The 24,790-nt window shown below is 39.5% G+C and overlaps 1 protein-coding gene across 7 annotated transcripts in view; it reads right to left on the reverse strand.

Annotated features, from left to right (window-relative positions):
• LOC139130335 (transmembrane protein 131-like) overlaps positions 1-24,790 on the reverse strand; it is a 273,369-nt gene that overhangs the window by 174,833 nt on the left and 73,746 nt on the right. For all 7 annotated transcript variants that reach the window (XR_011551826.1, XM_070696090.1, XM_070696089.1 and 4 more), the window contains exons 8-9: positions 19,539-19,619; positions 6,386-6,539 (exon numbers count right to left, since the gene is read on the reverse strand). Coding sequence is in view for 6 of the 7 variants with exons in the window: in XM_070696090.1 (XP_070552191.1) it covers positions 6,386-6,539; positions 19,539-19,619 (235 nt within the window). In the remaining variant the exon portion in view is untranslated. The remainder of the gene's footprint in view (positions 1-6,385; positions 6,540-19,538; positions 19,620-24,790) is intronic.

Genomic DNA, 24,790 nt, shown 5'->3' on the forward strand with positions numbered 1-24,790 from the left:
AGAGTGCTTTGGATTTTAATATTCAGGGCTGATAGCAGTAAACACCATAATACAACTAAAAGCAATTAAGGCAGTCCGGGGAATTACAGTACACAGATTACAAATGCCTACATGTACGGTAAAAACGCAACAGATACATACGGGGGCGACAACGCACGGAAATGTTTTAAGACGACATTCTCGCGAGCCAGAGCAATAATTTTCGCTCCGCTGACCTACGCAAAAATCAATAGCTTGACGGGTAGCGCTGAGTTGTTGCCGTAAAGAGCCGTGTCATTTACGACGATGATCAGACGAGAGGAAACATCGGACCTAGGCCGTTGAAATTGAGCCACATGCATTTTCATTTGATTAAAAGCACAGACTAAAACAATTTTCATTGCTATGTCGCTGTTTTCACAAGATACTGACCATTTGATCTTGGAAAGTTGAGTTGCTTTTACGTGCAGCCAACGCATGCCGGTGCATGACAGACAGTACGTTCACTATGAATGCCTAGCTCTGCATGGCAGGGCTGTGTGTTACCGGCGTTAAACGGCCTCCCACCACAGCCCCGCAGACTGATATAGGAAAACTGCTGGTGGCTCCTCAGAAATACGGCGGGCAGTTTCTCCGCCAAAACAGCCGATTTTGAGTCCAAATTTTGCATTGATCATCGTTTTAGAGCACACCCACCTCGCCTAGGTACACGATGTGCCCAGCCGCGCTTGTAAACTTAGGGAAAGGCTATTTTTCTCTCTATGTGCGAGCGAGGCCATCGATACGCCGCCATGTTGTCTCATGAGCATTCGGGCGAAACAGTATAGCGCCACGTACGGCGGGTATTTAGAGAAAAATAAAATCAAAAAGCAACAAAAAACAAAGCGAAAGAAAGCTAGAATTATTAATAACTGAACGCAATATGATAGTTGAGCAATGCTAAATAAATAAATAAATAAACAAGAAATGCCCGTAAAACCCGTCCGAGCTGAGCGATGACGTCACAAGCGTGTCGCAATGCATTCTGGGTAATTAAGGTAAAATTTGTGTATAGCATGTTCTACGGTAGTAAAACCGGAAATAGAGAAAGAAAGAAAGAAAGAAAGAAAGTAAGAAAGAAAGAAAGAAAGAAGAAGAAAGAAGGAAAGTGAGCAAAAACTAACAGTTCCAGAGCTGGTCTCTGGAACTAATTAACATATTTACAAACACGATGTGTTGCACATGGCCCGTACGCGACACAGCCAGCAGATCACCTAAGTGGTACAGCAACAGGTATTAAAGTTTGTTATGCCTATTTTGTTCCCATTTTATCGCTGGGAGGTTAAAAAGCCAGTCGAGATTGCGTTATCACCTAACACCATACCGATTGGGGACAGAGCAGAGTAGATCAAAATGCAAACGGGGTGTTATTATAGGAAAGGCAGTGACTTATTTTAAAGCTGAATAAAATGCTGTCTCTGGTTGTGTAAGTCTGTCAATCGAAATATATATTTTGTTCCCAGTTGATTAATCATGGGGGATGGCAGTCTCGATCTCCCCTTTATGGATTGATATTTACTGACTCGTTCCTTCTCATTTTTGTCAATCGATGAAAGCATTTTCGTCTTCCTTATTCAATCTTACTTTGACCGATGTTATATCCTGACCTACAGTGTCATTAGTTTTGACCAACGTGCAAAGACGTTGCCCATGTGCCCGGTTGACGAGATATTTGCAAAACGGTGGAGAAATATTATTTATTTATTAGCCGTGTTCACAATAATGACACTGGCTCAGAAAGAAAGAAAAGGACAAGAAAATGTATAACACTGAACTATTTGAACTCGTACGGCCATACTGTATGCATGGGGGCCCGGGAGACATCGATGTCAGTCTTTCCGGACTGTTTACATGTAACTTAGGGATATCAAAGGAGATGAATCAGTTGGTTGAATAATACAAAAGTTTTCGGACATATTTCATGTCAATGTTGTCAATGTCGGACTTTTGATTCATTTCGATTGAGAAACCAGAATCACCTACAGAGATGTCTGTATTAAACACGGACGCATAATTCGGAATAGTTTGTTGTGCTACTGTCGGTCTCAGTCGTGGTGTCTCTCCCATAAAATTTCAAAGCTGTAGGCCTACACTTGTCGTTTCGATTCACAGGTAGGAGTACACCTATGACCAGATATTGTATGTTCTTAAAACTAGTCTTTACGACACTACACTCTTTGCCACCGTGTCTCCCCGTGAAAGTCCTTGAACCTATGGACGTGCCCATTGTTTTACTGCGTCCATTCTGGTGTAAACCCCTGCTCGTTACCAGCAGAGTACTTTTTTAAAGTTCTGTACATCAGTGTACACTGTGTGTATAAGCCCTAAACCTAGTTTAATTCAATTATGGAAAGGTATTAGTAAAGAATAAAGGGTCGTCACAGTTGCTAAAATTGCGAGAAAAACGGCACGTTTTTCCAGTACTTTTACAGTTCTGTGCTTTCCATCCCCGTTAGTCAAATAGAATAGTCCTATTCACAAGCGCTATTGTTTTAAATCACGTCCAGGATGTGCTGTTGATTTTCATTCTTTCGTGCAATTTCATTCGTTTGAAGCAATTTCATTTGACTGCTCTGTGGGACTCTTCTGGATATGTGTTTTGGATAAAAAGAACTCTACAGTGATAGACATAAACTTCGACGGTGATAGGTATACGATATCGGTTCGATGTGCGAAGATATACAGATTACAAGTTATTTTAGAAGTTCTCAAAACCAGTAAAAATAACGTAGACGTACATCGCATGCTTTCTTACACCGAACGAGCCGTCGGTTTCCATAGCTATTACGTGAAATCCGGCCTCACCGATGTCTCTGTCCCGATTCGGAGTACAACTTTCAAGCTGCGAGTTGAGGTTCAGATGTTCGATTTTTTCATATTCAAAAGACTTATTGACTCACAGAGAACGCCCGTCTTGTTTTTAGCACATGAGGGCAATTGAAAATTCAAAGCCAAATAGCCAGTGGGAAAAAATTCGACCGGACGACTCGCTCTCACCAGCGATAGCAATGAAAATAAAATCGAAGTCTCTGAAGTCGGTATTATTGCTCCGCCATGTTTACTGTTGGTTGTACGGCCAGTTTAAATTCACAGATTTTCTTCACGGTAAAATTCATATAATTGCCATACCGCGAAGTTCCCTGTGCAATATGTCTTATGTCAATATGTCTATTTGGCAGAAAAAGCGTCACGGACATTCGATCGATGGTGATGAACTTTCTCCAGGCCGCGACATATCACCAGTTACGAACTTTACCGGTTTTCGATACGAAATATGCAATATATTATCAGCATTGTTCACGTTGTGTTTTGAGTCTGATATCGAATATAACAGGAAAAAACTAACGATTTGAGTGACGATAGAGACCATGCCCGATACGGAAAATTGACATCAACTACTTGCATTGAGCAGTGACCTGAAACTTTAGACTTATATATAAATGTCGACAGTATAAAATATCGAAATGCCAGAGAGAGAGAGGGAGAGAGAGGTCTACGCTGTCGCGATCTGAATATACTGTTTCGGATATGACTTCGGTATAGACGATACATCGAAAATGTACACCTATACTTTCCAGAAATTCGACTAATCTTATAATAAGAGTAGAATAAATATAAAAGTGGTGGTTGAAGTAAATCTTCAGATATTGGTTTTCCAAAGTTAGACAATACTTACAGAAATATGGTCGCCATAGTCTTCTCTTAAAAAATATTATCTTCAACACCACGTTTCTTATGATCGGTGATGTCATTTTTTATTATTTTTACAAACTTTCAATGCATCAAACGCCATTAGACTATCTCATCTGCCTGTCAGGCAAGGGCTGGCACACGATGTCAACTTACGCGTCGTCCGTCGAGCGGCCGGTGGCAGTGTCACAGATCGCTCCGTCTGTAATCGCGGCCACTTTGATTTTGATGTGACACCCAGGTGCGTTTGAGGTTTTTTGTTACCTAATTTGTCGACCTCACAAAATTTCACAGTCCATGCTTTGAAGCAGTCTCAACATGGCAAACATGTCTCGCGTAAATTTCATCCCCGTCGTTCCAATTGATTCGACCACTAAATTATTTCGGCAGTTTTAATTTCCTAATAAATCGACGATTTTGAAATCGTAATTGTTTTTTTCTGGTCAAATTGATCGATTGAGACTCATTCTGTACGCCTGCTAACTTTCTTGAAGATAAGAACACGTATTTTCGACCATTTTCCCGTGAGCTGTCGACAGCTTCTACGATGTTTGCTCGATCGCGCGTACAACGCACTGAATACTTTACCGGACTTTCTTTACTCTGCGTTTTTGCCAAAAACAACAGTCGCCAGAGCCGTAACATGTTGCTCCATGCTTGAGGTCGCCGGTAGCCCTGGTGCTTTTTGACGCTCATTAATGCAGACTCGCCCACATAAATATATGAATATTTATGATGCATTTTAAGTAACCAGGTACTTAGCGGCGCTGATGGTCTTGGCTTGGCGAAGAGCTGCTTCCCTTGGGAAATTAGTACAGTAAGCATAGCGAGGGCAGGGCAGGAAGTAGGCATGGCTAGAGCCGGGCCTAGAGGTCACGGAACTAAAGGTCACATTTACGAGGACTCACTATACATGCCAATACACGCTACACAAAAGACAGCTACACAAGTGTTGTGCTCTTCAGCTGGATTATTTGTAACATTGAAAAAGAAAGAAAAACGCTGTAATATTGACTTAAATAGGCACTTATGAGGCCCTGTGGATTAACATGATGGCCTACAAACACGGTAAGGTCTAACTCTATCATGCCTCCAGTCATGCAAACCTATCGTGTATCGTGCAAACCTAACGTGTACGGACCTAACGTGTCTAAAATGTCTAACGTGTATATCATTTTAGGTTCTCAACATGAGTCAAAATCTATTATGCCAATCGTGCAGACCTATCGTGTATCGTGCAGACCTAACGTGTACGGACCTAACGTGTCTAAAATGTCTAATGTGTATGTCATTTTAGCTTCTACACATGAGTCAAAACCTACCATGCCAATCGTGCAAACCTATCGTGTATCGTGCAAACCTAACGTGTACGGACCTAACGTGTCTAAAATGTCTAACGTGTATGTCATTTTAGGTTCACAACATGACTCCAATTTCTATCATGCAAATCATGCAAACCTATCACGTATCGTGCAAGCCTAACGTGTACAGACCTAACGTGTCTTAATTGTCTAACGTGTATGCCATTTTAGGTTCTCCACATGACTCCAATTTCAATCATGCCAATCATGCAACCCTATCATATTTCTATCATGCCAATCATGCAAACCTATCATGTATCGTGCAAACCTAACGTGTATGGACCTAACGTGTCTAAAATGTCTAACGTGCAGACTTTTACAGTGTTTAGTAATGCACATTTGTCCTACACGTTTGGGTTCTATAACGTACAATGGCATACAAATGCCCATAGCACGATAGCTTCAACAATGTGAAACGTGGATTTTTACCAACTACTGGCCATAGCTCATAAGTCACTGTCCATGTATCAACTTTGAATAAAATCGGTTGAGATGTGCCTGAGTTATAGCTTCGTACATGAAAAAATCATAACAAAATGGCCGCATGGTGGCCACATTGAATCGTATCACAAAACAAATCAATGTGCATATGTATGACATGGGTCAATGTCCTTGTACCAATTTTGAATAAAATTGGTTTAGACATACCCGAGTTAAGGCTACGGACATGAAAAAATTGTAACAAAATGGCTGCCGTGCAGCCATATTGGATTATATCATGAAACAAACTGACATGCATATGTATGACATGGGTCAATGTCCTTGTACCAACTTTGAATAAAATCAGTTGAAACATGTCTGAGTTATGGCTCTGTACATGAAAAAATCGTAATAAAATGGCTGCACGGCGGCCATATTGGATAGTATCACAAAACAAATCGATGTGCATATGTATGATATATGAAGTAACCCTTGTGCCAAGTTTGAATGAAATCATTCAGGCATCTCTGAGATATCTGCGTGAACGCACGCACGCACGCACGCACGCACTCACAGACATGACCAAACCTATAAGTCCCCCTGGACGACTAAAAAATTCAAATAAGATGGAGAAAAGTATAAAGAGGGAGAGTTCAATATCAAATTTGGAATCAACACTTTAAAATAAATATTGGGACTAGTCAAAACACTAGAAGATGACAAACATATACCTGCACATTTGTATGCAAAAAGGTCCTTGGCGGACACTGGGTTTGCTCTTTGGTCTCCAATCATGATGAGATCCTGAACAAATGATGTAAGCTTCTTTATGGACATGAACTTAATATAACCTGGTGGCAGAATAGTTGTCAAGTGATAGAGGCACACAAACTCACCTGAAGAAACTTCAACTTCAACAGGAAGAATTACAAATTCTTCTTCTTCTTCTGTCTGGTTTGTTTTTATTCTAATAAAGGCTGTGTGATTACTTTCTATGCGCCCTACAAAGCTAGCCCTCATGACAGATTTTGTCTGAAAAGGTGGTATTTCCTGCAAAGAAATGATTGCAATCAATTTAGTTTCTCAGTTTGGTCTGATTCTCTAATACACTGGCCAACATTTTTAACTGGCAATGTATGAAATGTATGTATTTAAAACTTGCATAAAAGAATCTACAGTATGTCAACATAATCAAAGTAAAACTTAATGGGCACCCTGATAAGGCTAGACTGAAGAAGAATGGACTCATGCAAGCAGCAGACAAATCAACAATATCCTTAAAGGGTATGTTCAGTACCAAAGGCAGCCTGATGCTAGCAGCAGACAAATCAACAATATCCTTAAAGGGTATGTTCAGTACCAAAGGCAGCCTGATGCTAGCAGCAGACAAATCAACAATATCCTTAAAGGGTATGTTCAGTACCAAAGGCAGCCTGATGCTAGCAGCAGACAAATCAACAATATCCTTAAAGGGTATGTTCAGTACCAAAGGCAGAATCATACAAGCAGCAGCCAAATCAACAATATCCTAAGAGATCCCTAAAGTCGTTTATCAGTGTTTTAATGAAGCAATCAGAATTCAGTGTTTCATCTAGGATCCTACACTGGGGGAGGATTGGTTCCCCTCTACAGAAAATTTTGAGGGGGATTTTAAAATTTAGTGGGGGATTTAATTGAAACATTATGGACGTCTTTTGATGTTGCAGTGATGTCACTTGTGATATACAGACTACAAGCCATAAATCACTTGCTTACAGAATCCAAGCTGCTGGCTGCAAACACCATCCTCTATAAGATTTTTTCAAAAGTCAACAAATTTGGGTATCACTTTTGTGAATGTATAGGGCTTCCAAGAGGGGCGGACAGCTCATTAATATTCATAAGCATTAATATTCCTGAAACAATACCGTCAATGATGCTGTAGCTTCTCTAATGTGTGGCCAGGTCAGGTAATTGGTTCTTGGCATGGAGTTGTTGGCAAATAGTTGATGATGTAGGGGCATGAGGTGGGATATGGACCCAAAGAACCCAAAAGATGATTAAATATATCAATCAGAAAAATTCTAAGCTACAGTATAAACTGCCTAAAGATAGTTCAATGTAGAAAAAAGTAAAATACCGTATTAGAAACATTTTTGAGGGACCCCTGGGATTACGAACTGAAGTCCCGGTGCGGCTTTAATTACGTACATTTCCTGTGTTTCGATATTTTTCTCCATGCTCACCAAGCATTACTATCGCTATTATTATGAAAATGAACACCACTGAAGTCCGCATGAGAACATAAAAAGCCCCTGCCCTAGTATAACTCCAATATAGAAACGTTAGGAGAGTGTATTTGGTTGTTAAACTTGATAAAATTACTTTTAGATTATAAGCTATTAAAAGATTTTAAAACAATGGGAAACTGGAGTTCCCTTGACAGCATTGTGAGGAAAATGACACGTTTGTCCAGTACTTTCTTGACCATGCTTACTCCTGTCCCCTAAATAGTATAGTCTCACTCACGTCAGCCATTGTTTAATTTCATTCATGACCAAGATGTTTTCACCCTGTAAACATGCAGTTTCTTCTGTTTGAAGCAATTATCCTTTCATTTGTGAAGACTTTCCTGGTGACTATTACAATTTTCACTGCTATATTGGTGTTTTCACAAGATGTAGACAGTTTATTTAATACTGGAATGTTGAATTGCCTTTCTGTGCAGGCAAGTGCATGCCAGTTCACACTAAGTTTACTGTTGATCAGCAGCATGTATGACGTCTTTGTTTCAAGTTTAGGGTTTATTTTGACGCTGAAATTTCACAAAAATGTCACTTCTGTATTCAGAGATTGTACAATCAATTTCTTTGGATGTGTACGTCGATTTTGAAAGCAATAGAAGATCGAGTGGTGTTGAAAAAAAATCGTGCATAAAATTAGCATAACTTAAGCGTCCCTGGCAGATAACATGTGGTCTCCTAGATTTACCGCCATTTTGAGTTGCCGAACCAGTGGCTCATACTCGGACGAGTACAATACAGAATTTTGTGCAATAAAGGCAAGTGAATGACCTTTGGTAACTTTACTGGCATGTTTTTGTGAACTGTTTCGCAGTCAAACTTTATTTTGTCATGATCAAAAACAGACCGTGTACAAGTTTATACGCACCCACCATGGTCATTCAGCAGCCTCAGTACAGTATAGGCTGTTCATTCATGTGCAGGTGGTGTTGTGGTACGTCAGGCCTCGGTAGGGGTACGTGGGTATTGAATGAAAACTGCATATTTGAAAAATTGTATCCCAATCTCTCAACTATTTTAACTTGTAGACAAAACACCGTTGCATCAAAATTTTTGCATCAGGTTATTGACTATGGCGGTGTTTACCACACTGACAAACACTTCGGCCGTGGTCCCGATAGAGGGACTGCGTTCAAACATGCACACAAACGTACCCATACATGCCGCATTGTTTGTACTTTCGTTACTATCAATGACAAAATGCACAATGGTGGTAGTGTTAAAAAGGAACTTTTTTTGTGTATTTTTTCCTGTAAGAAAGACACCTGTCAATCATTAGCACTAGTCAACCACGCAAGCCAGCTGGTGTGAATTTCAGCGCGCATTGTTTCATGATGGGCTCAGAGAAGGGGGCGGCTTCTATTATGGTACAATTCAAACATAGGGCCAAAGTCCCTGAAGCTACTATAGACATGGCTACAAAATTAAGTATTTCCTGACTGTATGAAATTATCTCACTAAGGTCATCCTGGGGACTTGTAAACCAAATATTAAAGCTGTCTGACCAGCGGTTTTGAAAACACAAGCGACTCAACAGTTGACAGAGCTCTGCTGTGTTTTATGTAGAGAATAACCTTTTGTGACACATGTATTGATGAAGAAGGTGGATATAAAGAATCTTAAACTGGTTATCTTTTATCAGTATTTTCATCCTATTAACCAAGCACAGTTTAACTTTCAAATCAACATTGTAAGTTCTGTTGAATAAGTTGAGACTACGTACTCAGAGAAAGCACACTGAAGAGACAAATGTTTGAAACTTAAGAAGTTCAAGGTCATCGAAAGCATTATAAGGAATCATGTAACGCTTTCATTGCACTGTTTACACAGATTGCATAATGCTATTGTATTTGCTATAAATAGCACATGAGGAATCTTACAGCCCAGCTTTACCATAAAAACCCTATCACTTTGACCACTCTCTTAATTGACCACTCTATTTTTTTCCTCAAAAAGTAATTTTGTTTTATCCTTACCAAGTCAACCATAAATGGAAATTAGAACTTTCTCTGTCTCTATTTATTTGACCACCCTATCATGACAAACTATTATGAGCAATTTCTTTTAGATAACATACAGGGCACAATAAATGACGGTTCAGAATATGTCAAAGTTGGGATTCAGGAAAGTTGCCTTTACATGTTTTAATCCTCCAAGATGGTAAGCATTTCACTATGAACTGTCAAAAAAAGTTTAGCTTTCTGATAATTCTACAGTAAAATTATTTTGGCTTTGATGATTTCCTAATTAATTCAATTATTTAAAATCATATTAATTATTTTTTTCTGGGTGAATTGATAGGGTTTATACAGTACAAGAATTACATACAATGTAAGTCAAATTTTGACCAAAAATGACAAAAAATTCCTTAAAAATACACATTTGCATATTTCATCACAATTTGAACAAATCTAAGTTGGGTTATCCCTAAGGACCTGTATACCAAATAACAAAGCTGTCTGACCAGCGGTTATGAAGAAGAAGATTTTTTACCAAAAATGCCTTTTTTGGCATTAATTTGCCTATTTTCAACATATCAAAAAATTGAAAAACTAGTTTCTCAAAATCATATTTTTCATCTACACAACAAATATCAAATCAGTAAGTACTGCGGTTCTCAAGATATTTGAGTGGACGGACGCCTCACAAACGGACATACATACATATATACATACTACATACATACATACATACAGACTGACGACGGATGCCGGACGGATACCCATCCCAATAGCTTCTATAGACTATAGTCTATAGTAGCTAAAAACCCTATCACTTTGACCACTCTTTTAATTGACCACTCTATTTTTTTCCTCAAAAAGTAATTTATTTTATCCTTACCAAGTCAACCATAAATGGAAAATAGAACTTTCTCTATCTCTATTTATTCGACCACCCTATCATGACAAACTATTATGAGCAATTTCTTTTAGATAACATACAGGGCACAATAAATGACGGTTCAGAATATATCAAAGTTGGGATTCAGGAAAGTTGCCTTTACATGTTTTAATCCTCCAAGATTGTAAGCATTTCACTATGAACTGTCAAAAGAAAAAAAAATAGTGACAACATCACTGTTTGCTCCCATATAGTTATCAAAACAAGTTAATAATTGTATGAAACATGGACATACATATACAGACAGACTGACATACACAGACTGGCACAGAGTGATGACATTGACCCCAAGTGTGCCTTGGCCCATGGAGAGTGATAAAGATATAACAAACAGCTGAATGTAATGATAAAATAGATAAGTATAGGCCTATACAGGCACTGAGAGTGAATATGTTACAGCAATTTGATTAGTTTCCTTTCCTTTTCTACTTCTGTGATAATATTTAAGACAATCAATCTGCAAGGCAGTTTATGTATTGACAAATATGTTATCTTTTACAAGCACACAGTAAACTGTTCTTGATTTTTCATTTACAATATTTGACATGGACTGAAATACATAACATGCAACCAATGTTTACACTTTGCCCATACACCAGATACATGGAGAAATTTCAACATAAAATCATCAACTCAGAAAACCCTATACAGGGAAAAGTAAACATTGTTTTCTTCCAGAACAGCTGGTGCATCCACATCTGGAACAACTTAAAACTTAACCAAGTACACAAGGATGATGACACAAGAGATAAAGTTAAACTGTGGTGAACTTGACTAATCCTTTCAAATCCTTACCTAACTTGACATCTTAAACTAAAATACACTGCATGGTTAATTACGCACAAAAATACATCGGGGTGGACCATTTGATAAGGGATGGTGTCTGGAAGATCGATGAGGTACATTATCTTTTTTATCCGATCCATTGTACATTCTTTTTTCCCCACTCTCCCACCTTTTCTTTTTATCAAACCTTCTCTGGCTGAATTTTTTATTGGCATTTGTTTGGAAATTTTTCAAAATCTGCCAGGATTTTTTTAACGATTTTCAACACCAAATAAAGTTAACCATATCCAATGCTTACTAAATCACCACATTATATACTCTTAGTTCCAGTAGGTATAAAATTACCAAAAAAAATCTTAAATATACAAAATGAAAGATATCCCAGTAAAACTGAAAGTTTCGCAAAGTTGCCCCAAAAATTCAAAATTCCGGATTTCAACTTAATTTCAATATATATCTATTAACAAAACCCTAAGAACCACTTTACTAAATATCAAAGCAATCAGACTGGTAAATTTTGAGAAACAAATTTTTTGACCAAAAATGAGAAAAATTGCCCCCAAAATACAAAATTGCAGATTTCATCCTAATTTTAAATATATCTAATTAACATAAACCCTAGGAATCTGTACACTAGATATCAAAGCTACCAGATCACTAGTTTTAGGAGAATAATTTTTTGACCAAAAGAGGCAAAAATTGCCCAAAAATAAAAAATAGTGACAATGTCACTGGTCGCTCCCATATAGTTATCAAAACAAGCTAAAATCAAGCTAAAAGATTTTTTTATCACAAATAGAAACAATTCCCCCAATAAAATAAAATTATGCAAATTTCACCAGAATTTGATCAAATCTTACTGACGTCACCCGTAAAAACCTCTACACTAAGTTTCAACTCAATCGGACGTGTGGTTTCAGAGTTAAAAAAAATTTTTGATCAAAAATGAAAAAAATAGCCAAAAAATGCAAATATGCAAAGTTCACCACGATTTGCCCAGATTTGGGAAAGGTCACTCCTATGCACTTCCATACCAAGTTTCAAATCAATCAGACTTGTGGTTTCAGAGAAGAAGATTTTTTGACCAAAAATGGGAGAAAATTACAAAAAAATTCATGAAAAATAGCAAGTCCAAGATACTGACCCAAGATGTGCACAATCATTTCAGGTCAGCCCAAAGTACTTACATGCTAATTTTTCATCTAATCTGCTCAGTGGCTATTGAGATTTTCAATAAAATGTAAACTAGTAAACATATATACATACGGCTATAAGAGCTAACAAGCAACCCAATGGTCGACAGAGCTCTGCTGTGTTATGTAGAGAGCAACTTTTCGTGACATATGTATTGATGAAGAAGGTTGCGATCTTTGATAGCTCATTTCAGGATGGCCTGACCTAAAATGGCAAAATTAGCTGCAAAAATACAAAATTGATGATTTCATCATAATTATGTATAAAAATGTATACCAAATATCAAAGCTATCACATGAGTAACTTTTGAGAAACAAATATTTTGACCAAAACGGCAAAAAACTGACCCAAAAATACAAAAATTGAAGATTTCATCAAATTTCACTATATCACACTAAGAGAACCCCCAGGAACCTGTATACCAAATATCAAAGGCATCAGACAAGTAGTTTTTGAGAAACACATTTTTTGACCAAAAATGGCAAAAATTGCACCAAAATACAAAATTGCAGATTTCATCATATATTCCGTATATCATATTCAGTTTATCTGTAGGAACCTGTATACCAATATCAAAGCTGTCAGACGAGCGGTTTTGATGAAATAAATTTTTGACCAAAAATGACAAAAAATTCCTTAAAAATACAGATTTGCTTATTTCATCACAATTTGAACAAATCCAAGTTGGGCTTCCCTAGGGACCTGTATACCAAATATCAAAGCTGTCAGACAAGCGCTTTTGATGAAATACATTTTTGACCAAAAATGACAAAAAAATTCCTTAAAAATACAGATTTGCTTATTTCATTACAATTTAAACAAATCCAAGTTGGGTTATCCCTAGGGACCTGTATACCAAATATCAAAGCTGTCAGACAAGCGCTTTTGATGAAATAAATTTTTGACCAAAAATGACAAAAAAATTCCTTAAAAATACAGATTTGCTTATTTCATTACAATTTGAACAAATCCAAGTTGGGTTATCCCTAGGGACCTGTATACCAAATATCAAAGCTGTCAGACAAGCGCTTTTGATGAAATAAATTTTTGACCAAAAATGACAAAAAAATTCCTTAAAAATACAGATTTGCATATTTCATCACAATTTGAACAAATCCAAGTTGGGTTATCCCTAGAGACCTGTATACCAAATATCAAAGCTGTCTGACCAGCGGTTGAGATTTTTTACCAAAAACGCCTTTTTGGCACTAATTTGCATATTTTGGCAATGACAACTTCATTTGAACAAAATCTCATCTACAGCCCATCATCCATGTATACACCAAATATCAAGATGAAATGTACAGCGGTTTTGGAGTTTTTGATGTTGACGGACAGACATACAGACATACAGACATACAGACATACAGACGTACAGACATACAGACATACAGACATACAGACATACATACATACAGACATTTCCCTAGCCTATAAGAATAGCTTCCATTGCCATATATACATATGGCTATGGGAGCTAAAAAAATTGCCAGTTTCAACATACCTTCAATACATTATATTGAGATTAATCTTAGATACCTGTATACCAAATATCAAAGCTATCAAATCAGTAGTTTTTGGATAAAAATTTTTTTTATCAAAAATAGGGAAAATTGCCCCAAAATTACAAATATGACAATATCAATACAATTTAAGCATGACTGAGGTCATTCTGAGGAACATGAATATGAAGTTTCATAGCAATCAGACGAGCGATTTCAGAGAACAAGATTTTTTGACTAAAAACTGAAAAAATACCCTAAAAATACAAACATGCAAATTTCATCCCAATTTTTGCACAATTAATTTAGAATACCTAAAGAAATCTGCATACCAAGTTTCAACCAAATCTGACCACTGCTTACTTAGTTTTAGCCATTTGCAGGATTTTTCCTTTTTTCCCCCTCATTTACATATTTTTGGCACTGACATGTTCATGTGAACAAATTCACATCTCCACCCCTAGGTGCACCTGTACACCAAATACTAAGACAGTAGGTGCTACGCTCTAGGACTTTTTGATGTGGACGGACATACATACATACATACATACATACATACATACATACAGACGACATTTTTTCACCTTATACGAATACCTCCCATTTGCATACATACATATGCATATATATGGGAGCTAAAAATTGAACTTTCTGATAATTCCACACTAAAATTACTATGGCTTTGATGATTTCCTAATTAATTCAATTATTTAAAATCATATTAATTATTTTTTTCTGGGTGAATTGATAGGGTTTATACAGTACAAGAATTACATACAATGTAAGTCAAATCTGACCAAAAATGACAAAAAAATTCCTTAAAAATACAGATTTGCATATTTCATCACAATTTGAACAAATCTAAGTTGGGTTATCCCTAGGGACCTGTATACCGAATAACAAAGCGACCATGAATGGTCAATGCTGAATGGTCATGACCATTATTCATTCTCGCGATGGTTTCATGTATTGTGTCTAAAACTGGGGTCAAATATATGCATGGTTACCGATTCATTCAGTATCTTTCAACATGTTAAAAAACATAAGTAGTATCTTGTATCAAATAAAGTTTTGATGAAATAAATTTTTGACCATAAGTGAGAAAAAAATTCCTTAAAAATACACATTTGCAGATTTCATCACAATTTCAACAAATCCAAGTTGGGTTATCCCTAGGGACCTGTATACCAAATATCAAAGCTGTCTGACCAGCGGTTATGAAAAAAGTGTTTTACCAAAAACGCCTTTTTGGCGCTAATTTGCATATTTTCAACAGTATCAAAAAATTAAAAAAAGTTTTTCATAATCATATTTTGCATCTACACAACAAATATCAAATCAGTAAGTACTGCAGTTCTCAAGATATTTAAGTGGACGGACACCTCACAAACGGACATACATACATACATACATACATACATACATACATACATACATACAGACTGACGACGGACGGATACAATAGCTTCTATAGACTATAGTCTATAGTAGCTAAAAATAATGTACTTGTTTGTCACATTTTTACTGTGCTTATATCATCCCTCACCAATGTAAGTTTGGATCAACATTACCCTTTACAAACCAGTTGGCTGTATTTTTCTACTGACCTAGCTGGTCTGTAGTTTTGTGCGCAGGCTCAGTAGAGTTAAAATGAACAACTTAGAGGGTCGGAATAGTCTGCCATATCTTGAATGCAGAGTTTCTTGATGTCAGATTCGCTCCAGTTGCTTTTTGTCAGTCATTTTAGAATGGGAAAATAACAAACAGAAAGGTTGGTTGCCACTGACAGTTAACTTTAGGGTTTTTTGCCTGAAAAATAAGTCAGTGTCTGTTCACTTAATTCAAACGCCGGACCCATTGACACCACAGCTTGCTTGTGACTTTCATTTCATGCAGTCTGAAATGAACACGTTTCTGTAACTGTAAAGTCCAATTTTTCATGTCAATTTTTGCTATCAGAATTATTTTCATAGTGTTATGGACATTCATTCGATGCACAAAAACTTAAGTTTGTCTCCTTTTCTCAATTGTATGGAGATAATGTGACACAGAAATGAGGGCAATGTAACTTTTGTGAGCATAACTCTTATTCCTGGCGCAAATAAACTTGGAACACCGAAGTCCATATATACATAAGAAAACCGCTGGGAATATCCCTATATCGCCAAGTAATCAGCCAAAGCAGTATCGCTAGTGAGTTAGATCATCTTACAGTTTGTTTATCGAAATCACTGCGGGGTGCCCATACTGTGTTTCATAGACAAAAAGCCATAGCAGAGGCCGTTCAATTTGCGTGAACGATGGTACAAGAAAGGATTGACATTTTGAGTAAAGTTACCTGGGTAAATTTCGATGAGCAGGGAACCTGTTGAAGCAACCGTTTTGACAGACTTTCCCTCAAAATGAAGAAAGAGTGCAGGTGAGAAAACGGTAGGTGTTGTCATGGAGCTCGCTATCGTTTGGCTTCGTTTCGTTGTGCAGGCGTGTCATCATAAATGCTGTTATTTCCACTATCTCACAAAAATTGTAAATTACACCCGGCATTGTGGTTAAATTTGTATTTTTAACTTTCATTTTTATAAAGTGATCAGCTTACGTTGAGGTTTAAAATCTGCGTCTCTTTCTTAAGCTTATATGTTGTAGGCTAGACTTGGTTCAAGTCTGTGATTTGTGAATGTTTGAGTGGAGTGAACGCAATGATTTGTATTCTGCTTTCATGTGAAACGCGCGCGTGAGTGGACGCGATGAGTCGGGTGAACGCTATGAGTGTGAACGCTATACAGCGGAGTTTCACCCGGTGAATCCGGCAGAAACTAACTCACTACTGCGCAGACTGAAACGTGACGCATTCAATCGCTGGGAAAACCTGGCGTGAGCTGCCAAATTCCGGATAGGTTTGTACGAAATGGGAGAGACACAAGAGAAACTATTATAAATGATTTTATTTTTTTTAAATTCACCGACTTGAACCAAGTCTAGTTGTAGGCCTACATGGACCTTTATTCACGTTTTACTCCCATCGAGCGATGTAATATCTCGAGCATGTACTTCGACAATTTCCATTCAAAGCGACAGTGTTTCCTTGAGTGAAATTCAAAGTCGCTAAATTTCTAATTTCGTTTCGAAGAAACCGGTTTGTCCATAGACCCTCGTTTCTCGAGGATCTATGGTTTGTCGACAGGTGTAAAGTAGATGCGTATTCTAAGTGAGGAATAGACGGTTGTGAAAATAACCAATGGTACCGGTACGTTACCGGTACGTTATCGGCCATGCACCGATGCGAGTTGCTAAGTAAAACTTCCTGGCTTTGACGTTTTTTTTATCCGAGATGTCGTAGCGAAATTCTGTGAGAACTAATACTGGCAAGGTTTCGGTTTTCGGAGAATTTCAGTGTATCAGCTGATTATCAAGTTGAAATAAAGCGCGAGCGTGGATGGTCCGACTTGTTGCTGCTGGCGCACGGCGTGGCGTGGCGGGGAATCTATGTTACAAGCATCCAACTGTCGGCCATAACCTCTACGGTCACCATCGACGGCTTTCGTGATTTTGAAGAATAAAGTAAACCGTAGATAAAGCTAGACCTTTTCTCGGCTTTGTTTCTGAAAACCTCTCCTCAGAGGCAAAGGCAACGTAAACCGTGTCCGAGTCTCGGCCTTGACATGACTCAAGAAAGTCATAGTTCAATCACATTTATTTGCGTGCGTCATACAGATGATATCATTATTCATAGGGGTATCCGATTGAAGTGGGTACATACTATTCTCAAGAAACGTACGATGAAAAAGGACAGGCTAAATAAAAATGTTTCAATCATATCATCAACTGCAAAGAACGCTGACATGCTGCAGATTTTAATCGCTATGGCAAAGTTTGTTTTTTGACATCAACGTTATCCAATCGAGAACGTAAACTTGGTTTGACCCAAAGTTTGAAAATGTGTTTTCTGATCTCCCGCGGCATGGCCCGCAGCCTAGCCAGTGACGTCGACGTTTCGTACTTAGAATTCTGAAAGCTACATCAAATCGCCACAATCAGCGGACAAGAAATTACTATTTTCAAATCGCCATCACTAAAAAATTACAGGGAAATGAGACAACACGGTGAGAAAAAAGGCATATCATCAATGATGTTGATAACCTACATTTTGCTTGAAAACGGGTACCTTTTCAAACCACCCAGATTCCCGATACCAACTCACCCGAATTCAATTTGTTGGGCGAGCCAACGATATATTTTTCCTGCAAACGTAAACAGACTTGCACTGTGCACTGAAAGGAATAGATGGCGATATCTTTACCGAAACTGAAAAAAATAGCTAAAGAAGTAGCCATCTCTCAGGCAGTACATGGCCAAGGTAATCCTGAGCCGTTCATATTCGACTAATCAATGGAGCATTTTCAACGAAAACGGCGATGTCCAGGCGATGAATTATTTTTAAAGTTGAAGAAAAATGCTTAAAATTTTGGTTGTGTTAGTCAATCTATCGAAATATTTTTGTTCCAATTGATAAAATCATAGACAGTCTCGATTATACCATCCATAATTAATATTTACAGACTAAATCGACAGGGGGGTGTGAATTTTAACACAAGGAACGCGGTACCAACGAACGTGTAATCTCATTCAACGGGCGAGTTGGTTTCGGGCCAATATGACTAAAATCAGATGTAGGTTCCCTGGTCATTGAAATTTACCAACGTAACTTACTCAAAACGTCAATTCTTTATTGTACCATCGTTCACGCAAAATGAACGGCCTCTGCTAAGGCGTTTTGTCTATGAGACACAGCATGGGCACCCCGCAGTGTTTTCGATAAACAAAGTGTAAGATGATCCAATGCACTAGCGATACCGCTGTTGGCTGATTACTTGGCGATATAGGGATATTCCCAGCGGTTTCCCTATGTATATAGGGACTTCGGTGTTCCAAGTTTATTTGCGCCAGCAATAACTGGCTGACAGGCTTTCATATGCAAAATCAGCATAGGGAAATTAACGTGTGGTATTGTTTCAACAGCATTTTATTGAAGCAGTTCAAAAAGGATCAAAATCGAACTAAAATTAGTCCCTTCCATGTAAATGTTCTTGCTACACTAAACAATGCCCGTTGCCACACTATTAACAGGTGCCGATAACGTGTCAAATGCGTTGAAATGTGATACCCATGATATTTGATATGCCATTCCAGCCAGCTCAGTGCAGTGAGCGATGGGTCACCCCTTCTATGTGCAATTGGCGGCGCGCAGCACACCAAAGGGGGCAATCATGCAATCGCACAGCCTAGATGAAACACTGAAATCCCTGTCAGTGTTTCCACAATGTGATCAGAATTGCTGGCAGTGTTTTAATGTGATCAGAGTCAATGGAAATATTTGATGAACTCACCCAGAATGATTGTAAAGCCTCTCTTTCTCCAGAGGGTAACTCTAAATGTAAATCTCCACCACTTGAATACATCTCCGTAACCTGAGTAACATTTAAACAGCAAAGATTATGTACAGTACTGGTATCTCACCAAGGGACTTCACGAGAGCAAGCAATACACGTGTATTTAATACAAGCATGTTTGTAGACTAGAAAATTAAAATAGAAGCAGTGAGCTGCAGACCAAGACATGTTTATGTACATGTTTCAAGTGTGATCTCTAGCTGGAGAGCTCCCATCAAAATCTGAGATGTCCACAACATTTATTGAGCCAGTTGGGCACATGCAGGACTGAAAGAAGTCCCAGTTAGGAATATTTAAATTTGCCTGCAGCAGAGATTGGTGGGGCGCGGTCAACAACACAGAGACTCTCTTGCTTGGTTAGAATTATCTATGCTGCACTCAGTGTAGGCTCTTTCACAGCCCCTCACCGGCTACGTCTCAGATCACAAATACCGCCCTCAGCAGTTGAGCTGAGCAAGCTCAGCTCAGCGAGCCTCACTTGACCATTGAAAGATCATCACCATATGGTTGAGGACTCAGGTGCGTAGTGAATGAGGGGCTGTGAGAGAGTCTACACTCGGTGCCACTACACTGCGCTTCAATCTCTGTATTGAGATTGGGTTGGACAGGTTAATCTGTACAAATTGTGTTCACAAAAACTTAGCATGTGTCATTGACTTCCAGTGACACAAGTAAAGGTTGCAATTTTGAAAACATTTGCCATATGATAACAATTCATAAGCTGGGTAAGTATTCTGTTAGCTCCTTAGCTAAGCTGCATGTCAAACTGACTCACTATTTATTCTGAATGTACTGACATGGATGAAGTGAAGCTTTCTCTACATGCAGTATTTAATTGCATTATGGTCTATGTGTTGCTGAAACTTGTCATCAGCTTTATATCATCTGCATCTACTTTTCTTGTCCTATAACAAATTTTGTAAACATAAGAGAACATTACACCTTTCAACATTAAACATGATTCTGTGATTGACAATTCGCCTATTTCAATTAGTGCAAAACCTGCAGCTTTATTCTCCACAACGCTGGCCTATATCACTTTGCTCTCTAGTTTTCAGGCTGAGCTTTATGGCATTTTTTATACACTCCAATTGTTTAACTATTCTCACTTTGTAACAAATCAATTTTCTATGCTTTTAAGGGCAATCAAAGTTGTTCACATTCATGTTAATGGTGCATCTTCATGTACGACATTTTAGGGATCTATCTACAAATGCTATTTAAGTCCCCAACTTTGGAGACACCTCCTCCTATGTCTTCCTGTGATGCTTCTTCAAAACCTAACATCAATCTATTAACTTACATATGGTGTATATCAAGCATATGCACTTCAATTCTTCAACGACAAAATCATTTTTCTTAACCATCTTCAGCCCAAGATTGATGGCATTTTACACTAGCTCCAGTAGTTAAACATTTCTTGATTTTTGAAATTTTCTCACTTTTAAGAGCTCATTTTTGAGTCATGCAAAAATTAATCTGTCTTCATGTATTGTAATCATGGGTAAGCCATTGCTCAGATTTAAGCCCCCATTTGGGGTAGATCTAGAGTACCAACATGTTGTACTTTTCTATCGATGAGAATTGTAGTTTATACCTAAACTAATTAATTTCTGCTATGTAGAAATACTCACCCAGATACTATCAGGAAATAACCCTTAGGGCTCCATTTATGCAAGATTAAAAACTTGAACTTCCTGACTACACTTCCTGTGACGTAGGTCACTGGACTCCCTAAGTAACTCAGTTATACTCCGTAAGCAACTGTCCACGCTCGTTAGAGTACGACAGTTAGGAAGTGACAATTTCCCCAAACTACTAGAAGAACTGCCAGGTGCAAAAACAACCAGAAAAACAGTTGACCAAGTATTGCCCATTAACCAAAAAATTAGTGTCTCACACTCCCCCAAGTTATACAAAACATCAAGTGGGGAGGCGGGCGGGTGAGCTGGGTGAGTATTTCTACATAGCAGAAATTAGTTTAGGTATAAACTACAATTCTGCTGATTTGAAATACTCACCCAGATACTATCGGGAAAAACACAGAATCCCATAGACCTTAGGAGGCGGGGAAACTAGTTTTTTTTACCAGGAATATCCTGTTGGCCCACAGAAAGCAGACCAAGAGAAAACAAACTGTCCGATTCTGATGCCATGTCCCGAAGATAGAAACTGACAAAGGAGTTAGGTGAACGCCATGTACCTGCGCAAAGGACATTGTCCGCAGGAATACTGGCCGAATACACCGAGGAAGCAGAGATAGCCCTAACCTCATGGGCTGTTACTCTGGTCAGTTTCTGAACTTTCGTTATAAGTCCAACGGACTGTTTTTGTAATCAAATTTGAAATGGTCGACTTGGAAATGTCCTGTGAGGGAGTGGGGGGAATAGAAGGAAAAAGTTTAACCCTCCCCGCACGAAAGGACTCGGTTCATTTTAAATACCAATGAAGACAACGGACTGGGCATAATAGGCGCTCTTGAGGGTCTGGGCCTGTCAGCGAGTCAAGAGCTTTAATAGTAAACGGGTGGCATTAGTGGCACCAAAAGCATGAATTTCGCTCCTGTGACTGCCAGATGCTAATGCCACAAGAAACACAGTTTTAAGGGTAAGTGCTTTCAAACTGATAGATGCCAATGGTTCAAAGGGCGGCCGCTGTAGACCACTCAGAACCAAAGACAAACTCCATTGAGGGACCAAACGCCGTGAAGGGGGTCTCTCAATTTTGAAATTCTTGAGCATTGCAGTTAAAGCTGCATTGTGACTAAAATCCGGGCCCCAGACACTTCTGATAGTCGCTGCAATAGAGGTACTATAAACAGATAAGGTGCTCAGGGAGAATTCTTTGTCATTATGTAAAAATAAAAAGAATTCAGCTAACTGGCTAACAGAGACTTTGAGCGGATCAATATTCTGTTTACCACACCAATCACAGAGTTTCGACCATTTGTCTTCGTAAGCTGCCAAGGTGCTGGCTCTCTGAGGTCTAGCGATGGTGGCGGCAGCTGTTTGAGAAAATCTGCTTGCATCGAGGGATTGCTCAACAACTTGAATGCGTGAAGCTTGAACACCCCTGGGTCGGGATGAACCAGTTGTGGACCTTGAAAATAAATAGTAGGTCCTCGCGGAGGGGTAGCTCCAGAGGGCGCTCTACTAACAGGTCAAGTAGCATCGGATACCGTGAGCGCTTGGGCCATGCTGGTGCTACTACTATCACGGTGGTTTCCTCGTCTGCTATTTTCCGTAGAACTAGCGGCAAGAGGAGCAATGGAGGGAACGCGTACAGGAGAAGGTTCCTCCATGACATCGACAGTGTGTCGACTGCCAAGGCTCTGTGGTGTGGGACCGGCGACACAAACAGAGGTAGTTTGCGGTTCTTGAACGGCGCAAACAAGTCTGCCATGGTGTTCCCCAAATTGCGAAAATCTGATTGGCAATTTCCTGGGGAATTTCCCTTTCCGTCAGAATCACCTTTCGATCTCGAGACAGAGCGTCGGCAATGTGATTCCATTTGCCAGGCAGGTGAAGAGCCCGAAGGAGGACGTTGTGTTCCCTGCACCACATGAACAAGTTCCATGCTTGGTGACACAGCGTTGGGGATCTGGTCCCTCCCATTTTGTTTATGTAGGCAACTACTGTAGCATTGTCTGTATTGACCAGGACATGCTGGTTGGTTATCGCTTGGAGTTCTAGCCAATTGATGTGGCGCTCCCGTTGGTCGTGAGACCAACTGCTCGATGCTGTCAGTTCGTCCAGGTGCGCTCCCAAACCAGTAGTGGAGGCGTCCGTGAACAAAAACTGAGTGGGCAGTGGTACCCGCAGGGGAACACCCTCCAGCAAATTCTCAGTGTTCAGCCACCACCCTAGGTGGGCACGGAAAGCTGGTCTCACACATATAATGTGAGTAATTGGCTGTTGAGTGGGGCGCCAAAGGGCCAACAAATACAGTTGAATTGGTTGAAGGCATAGGTGCGTCCACAGGAATGATTGCCAGCATAGAGACCATCATGCCGATAGCTTCCAACAGGAGCTTGACCGGAATAGATGGACGGGGCAGGATAGAGTTGATGACAGCTAACAGTCTGTCCACTCACTCCTGGGTTGGGCAAACAATCCCTGAGTGAGTAATGAGCCTCATCCCAATAAATGCCATGTCGCGTAATGGGGTGAGAGTTGACTTCTCTATACTCGGGATGAACCCGAGGCGAAGGAGAATCGACCAGACAAGGCTGAGATGTGTTTCGAGTACGTCTCTTCTTTGATTGGGTAGTAGCCAATCATCGAGATATGGATGTGTTCTGACGGATTGGTGGTGGATGACATCAGCCCTTGCACTGCTTCGGCCATTGCCGATGAGTATGGGCTTGTCTGGCGGGCAAAACATGGTGGGTCCCACACCAGAGGGGGATCGGTCGAAAAGACTGGTTTGTACCCGTCTTGGACCACTGACAGTACCCAATGATCGTTTGTCACTTTCTGCCACTCGGTGGCGAAGTGACGAAGACGCCCTCCCACCGAAATGTCTGGGGACAGAATGGGCGGTAGTGTTATTGGGGCGTCAGGAGTGCTGACCTTTTGGGCTTGCAGCCGACGATGTTGACGTTGAAAATTGCTTCTTAGCCTTATTTCTATTGTCTTTGTCGTAGGGTTGGGCACGAGTACGAAATGACTTAGACTGTGCCTTACCCTTGGGCTTAGACTTCTTGGAGGACTTTTTCTGGCGTGTAGCCCCAGTACCGTCCAACTTTCGTCCGTCCCGACCAAACAGCCAAGCGTTACTCTAAACGGCTTTAGTAGCCTCTTTGGCGAATTCAGCGAGCTTGCCAGGGAATAGAGCCTGAGGATCCAAGAGGACAACACGGGCCCTGGCTTTAAGCTCGTCAGTTAATTGGACCGAAGGGCGATTTAGAAAGGCATCACGCTCCAATAACTGCAGCATAGCATGACTACGAACGGAAAACTCTAGGGGTATTTCCCACTGCTCAAGTCAAATCCGAAAATTGGTCTGGGTGATCAGTGGACTCGGCAATACGTACCAACTGAGCCACGAGCCAGTCAAAATGAGAGAGCGTTCTTACTGTCGCATTGACAGACTGACCTACTACTTGCAATAAAGTGTGGTCAATCGTGATAGATTTAAACGAACCAGCTTGATTATCCACCTTACCGGTGTCTGCATCCAATTTAGGG

The sequence above is a fragment of the Ptychodera flava genome, chromosome 4, assembly GCF_041260155.1.
Source record: "Ptychodera flava strain L36383 chromosome 4, AS_Pfla_20210202, whole genome shotgun sequence".
NCBI lineage: Eukaryota > Metazoa > Hemichordata > Enteropneusta > Ptychoderidae > Ptychodera > Ptychodera flava.